Source organism: Protobothrops mucrosquamatus, unplaced genomic scaffold (genome assembly GCF_001527695.2).
Source record: "Protobothrops mucrosquamatus isolate PMUCROS unplaced genomic scaffold, P.Mucros_1.0 scaffold3455, whole genome shotgun sequence".
NCBI classification, from domain to species: domain Eukaryota; kingdom Metazoa; phylum Chordata; class Lepidosauria; order Squamata; family Viperidae; genus Protobothrops; species Protobothrops mucrosquamatus.
This window is the reverse complement of record NW_015389433.1, coordinates 6,495-11,702: the sequence shown is the minus strand read 5'-3', so window position 1 is coordinate 11,702 and position 5,208 is coordinate 6,495. Positions and strand designations below refer to the sequence as shown.

At 37.1% G+C, this 5,208-nt stretch overlaps 1 protein-coding gene across 1 annotated transcript in view; it reads left to right on the top strand.

Annotated features, from left to right (window-relative positions):
* The window catches only part of ELMSAN1 (ELM2 and Myb/SANT domain containing 1), a 29,388-nt gene extending 24,790 nt beyond the window's left edge, over positions 1-4,598 (top strand). The window contains exons 11-12 of the mRNA XM_029286366.1: positions 1,032-1,249; positions 4,311-4,598. Coding sequence (XP_029142199.1) covers positions 1,032-1,249; positions 4,311-4,533 — 441 coding nt within the window. The 3' untranslated portion in view covers positions 4,534-4,598. The remainder of the gene's footprint in view (positions 1-1,031; positions 1,250-4,310) is intronic.
* Positions 4,599-5,208: the final 610 nt, after the last annotated feature.

Here is a 5,208-nt window from a genome sequence, read left to right as displayed (position 1 = left end):
TAATGACTTGCCTGGTCCTCACTAACAATGGCTACCTGTAAACTACTGAAAGTGCCACTGCTACGCAATACAGTCACATGACATTGCACTTTATGATAGTGTCACTTAATGATAAAGAGTTTCCAGCCTCACTTGTCATTGTAAGGAGAGATTACCTGTATGTAATATTTTTAATCAGCAAAGTAGTTGTAACAGCCCCCCCCCCCCACCCCGCCCAATATTCTTAAAATACAGTTTGGGTCTTTTTATGGATTTTTTTCAAGGTTACTGAACTTGGATTTCCAGTCAGTTTGAGAAACTTGAAAACTTTCAGAACATTTATTTTGCCATCTGGTGGTCTTAATGATACTTTGTGTAATATTCATTTTATTTTTTCATACCTTTTCTCAAGGGAGCTTATGGCAGAATACTTTTAGCTTTGAAACGTTTCTTTTAATATAATGTGATGTGTATACAGGAGATGGGTAGTCTCCTTGTTTACTTAACTTTATAGGTCAACATTGCTTTCATAATTTGTACTTAAAATACACTCTGGGGAAAATACATCTATCTGTATGCTGCTATAGTATGTTTCTCACAGGTTTTGCAAAAACAAAAACAACCCAAACCCATTGTTTAATGTTTTAACAACCCTCAAGAAAAACTCCAAGAGAAACTCAAAATATTCATAGCTTATTTAAGACATGATTAAAAAGCACTCAGTCTGTAATGTATTGAATCCATGAAGTCTGAATTTTTAGCTTAATAAAAATAACAATTGTATCAATGCTTTAATCACACCAAACTGTTTTTTGATCATTGTTAAGTTTTTTGAAACCAGCTGGGTGATTTTGGGCCAGTCACTCTCTCTCAACCCAACTCACCTCACAGAGTTGTTGTTGTGGGGAAAATAGGAGGAAAGAGTTATTAGGTTTGTTTGGCACCTTGATTTATTTTGTAATAATAATAATAGGATTTAAATAAAGTAAATGAATACATCTATTCCATAGGAATATTTTTACATCTTTTAATAATGGTGTCTTATTCTGAAGGCTAGTAATCTCCATATGGAAAAACATCTGGAATCTGGTGCCCCAGGAAGACAAGAAGTCAGAGGCAGAACTTCAAGAAGGACAAAGGAGGCACCCATTAAATATCGGAAGAATTCGCCACCAGTGCAAAAGAGAAGGAGAAAACCGAAACCCAAACAAGAAACGGCCAACAAAACCCAGAATCAAGAGGAGGAATTTCCATGTAAAAAATGTGGCAGGTAAACTTGGGAAGATTTGGAGATGAAGAAAATTTCTGACATACTTTCTTCTGTCCAAAGGAAAAATGAATATGGAATTGAAGAATATTTGCTAAGTCTAAGATAGTATGCCTCAATCTTGGTAGCTTAAAGATGTGTGGACCTCAGCTCCAACATGTTAGCTGGGGATTTCTGGGAGATAAAATCCACAGATTTTAAAGTTACTAAGGTTGAAAAACACTGATCTTAAGGCAAATGCTATGCTCTAGGCATTTTGGATTAAACATTCTACATTTCCTTGCTAAGTGGAACTGATGAGAATCAAAGTCCACAGTATTTAGAAGCCACCAAGTTGCCTAATTTGCATATGTGTGAGGTAAAAGGGTTTTGTTTTTTAAATTGCTCACACAATTACATTTTTCCAGCTATGAATTGTTAGGATATGATTTAATTTCTGTCCAGTCCCCCTGCAAAAATGCTGTCTTCTACTTTGGATGGCTTTCACATATGAACAGAATGATGTAGAGATGGAAAAATGCTCTAGGGATGTCTTGAAGGAATATTTCAACAGCTTCCTAGATAATTATCATCCTTTTCACTGCAATAGCAAGCACAGTTCAAGACTGAACAAGATTAAACATCAGTTGGCCTTGACTTTGCATATATCTGTTTCAATTTGTATGTCTCTCTCAGTTAACTGGAGCTAGACTAAAGAACATGTTGGTGACTGGAAGCATCATTAGACTGGAAAGTTAACTTCTTGTCTAGACTGATAAACCCAGTGAATTATGAACCTTATCAAGCATTTAACTGATGACATGAATAAATCATACCCAATTTATTTCTAATGTATGCTAGGAAAGATCTCTGATCCTCATAGGCTGTAAACTTGCAAGCAAAAAGGGTGTATTTTGTGGGTTTTTTCCTCCCAAAAGAAATATAGGTAGAATTGTGAGGACTACCCACTTGTTTTAATTTGCACATAGGTAGAAGTTACCTGATAATCTACTACTTGGATATTCAAAAGTCTTGTGTAAAATAGCTCATAAAAGGCTTCTATGGAAATCATAATAATCATGGGAAATCTAAAAGACCAGAAGTGGATGAAAGGAAGCACGTGTGAAATGCTTGGGTACTAAATAACCAGATGCAAATTATGTCAATTTATGTCAAATTTGTTCTATAAAGAACTTCAAAGATTTTCAAAAATTGTGATTGCAAGAAGATCTTTCACATATAATAATCATTGCAATTAGTTTCTTCAAGTGTCTAGAACTTGTGTGCACTTCATTTGTGCTCTTTTGTTAGCAGAGATTTTTTTCATCAGCATGAAAAGTACTAGGTGATGCCTCAGAATTAATACAAAACCTGAATTTAAGGCTTATGTCTGCCCAAATTAGTTGTTGGGTTCATGTTCTATACACGGAACCATGTTACAGAAAAATGATAATAGAGAAGTTTGGTAGTTTCCTCCATTGAACCCAAGGTCTAGCCAACACTGCTAAATAGAAGTCTTAAATCGTATTTTATTATTTCAGAGTGTGTTCTAGTTAGTGTTAGCCATTTTTCACATTTTCCTTTATTTGGATCTCTTTTGTGTTTTTTTATTATATTTATTTCCATTTTTAAATATCAGCATGGATCTTTCAAAGTTCTTCATATCACATAAAGTGCCAAAGGTCATTTTGAATTGGAGTGGGAAATCAATAAAGAAAAAGTAGGCACAGGTAGCATTGCAAAATTATAACATGAATTGCACTTGGGTGGATTTCACTCCGCACTGCTTAGAAGAATCAACCTTAAAAATTCTAGGTCTTGACTTTGGTTGATTCTGTAAAGTCCAAGATAATTCCTGGAAACTTTCCTAATTTGGCAGCTTCCAGATCTGTTGCAACTAAATGACCCAAATTCCCAGCTATTCTGGTCAACTGGCTGGGAATTTTGAGAGTTGCAATGCCACTATATCTAAAGAGTGCTACGTTAAAAGCCAATCCCTATGCAGCCATTTTAAGTAGAGTTTGCTTCTAAATATAAAACATTCCTTGTTGTAATATAATCATCCCTTCACACTTTAAAAGTTAAAAGTTGGCCAGTTGTGGATGATACACCGGAACCAGGTACTCAAAATTATTTGCATCTCAGTTGAGAAACCAGGAAGGTAAATACATGTTGTTTGAGATCAGGAATGACTTAAGGTGTGTACATGTATCTTGGCCAAGCCTAGTATGATAATTTATACCCTAGCCTAGATAATCTGTGACCCGTTGGGAAATTTCAGAGATATTTCCTTACCAGATTCTTTAATGCTCTCAACAATGGCAGAGCTTCTAATGTACTGCCTTCACTGGTAAAGTTGGAATACGTTTACTTTCTGCCTTGAAAGTAGCCCATGTTGAACTGTATAGCACAGTCAGACATCAGCACCGGAAATTTTTTATAACATTTTTTATCATAGACTGCTTTGTGATAATATTTGTATCATAAAATGTTTTTTAAAATTTCAATTCCATGGAAGTCATGGGTCCCGGATTTTAGGTGTACTCGGTAAGTTAGCCCATTTGAGGTATCTTGCTTGAAAAACGATTGCCCTATGGTAAACCGTTTCACCCAGTTGAATGTTACTGGAATGAGAGTTTTAGTACATAGATAATGGCTGTCCAGTGCTATGACATAAAGGTTGGTCACCATCATATTAAAGCTGTAGTGCTGTTTCCTTGCTTTGGGCTTAATGGGCGTATGCAGTCTGTTTTCCTTTTTTGTGCACTAACCAAGTTTTGAATCTTGCTCAAAGCAACCTATAAGCAGTACAAGTTTTTCTCAACTGCAGCTTCCAGCATCCGCTAACCTGACCAAGCTTCTTAGAGATGTTGGGAATTGCAGTTCAGCAACATCGAGAGGGGTAACCAGTTGCCTCCTCTTGTTCTAGCTGCTTTAAAAGCAGATAACAGGAATTTCCTGTTTAGCTTATCTGCAAGGTTGACTTTGAACACCTTAATAAGTCAGTGTTCAAACAAAGGAGGGTGGAAGGTGATATAAAAACCCAGGATTTAACTACTTTGCTGTGGATATCTGTGCCCTGCAGAATCTTCAACAAGGTGAAAAGTCGGAGCGCTCACATGAAAAGCCATGCCGAGCAGGAGAAAAAGGCCGCAGCTCTGAAACTGCGAGAGGAGGAGGCAGCAGCGGCAGCTGCCGCAGCGGCTGCAGCAGCATCAGCACACAGTAGAGCTCAGCGCGAAGAAAGTGGGAGCGGTCATGGGAGCAGCAGCGGCAGCAGTAGCTCGGATGAAGACGGCGATGTTTAGCCCAGGACCTGCAGAGGTTGAGGGCCTGGTCCTGACTGCTCCAGCCTTGCTTCTACTTCTTTTCCTTCTTGCTTGAACCGTACTGGTAGATTTTTAAAGGAAAAAAAAAAATAGTGACCACGAAAATCTCTATTTTTTTAAAAAAAACAACCAACCAAACATTTTATGGATTGTTTTATTTATAAATAACTTTCCGTATCTACTTACTGAGTGGAAGTCTGTTTTCCTTCAGCTCCTGAAATTGCCAGGAATCATGGCATAAGCCTTAAGTATCTTACCCATTGCTGAGAGAGAAATGTGTCGAATCCTCTGAATTATTGAATTACTTTGTGTGTAAATTCAAGGATCCATATAGCGTTCTTCATATACTTCTTTCTTTCAACTCCCAAGTTTGCTTTGTGGCTTGGAGCTATTCACGTTTTCTTTTGTCTCCTTCATACAAGAGTTTTTGTTTCTCCAGCTGGTAGATTATCCAGAGTCTGTGAGTAAACTCTCTAGGGTCAGTGAAGAGACTATTGCTTTTAAGATATGGCTCTTTTAAGAGTGGACATATTATAGTTAGTATTTGTTTGGAACTACCCCTATTATGTTGAGTTTTTAAAAAGTCACATAAAGTTGTTCATGTATGTCTCCAGAGTTGGCCAAAAGAATTAGTGATGAGTTCTGGATACTGCG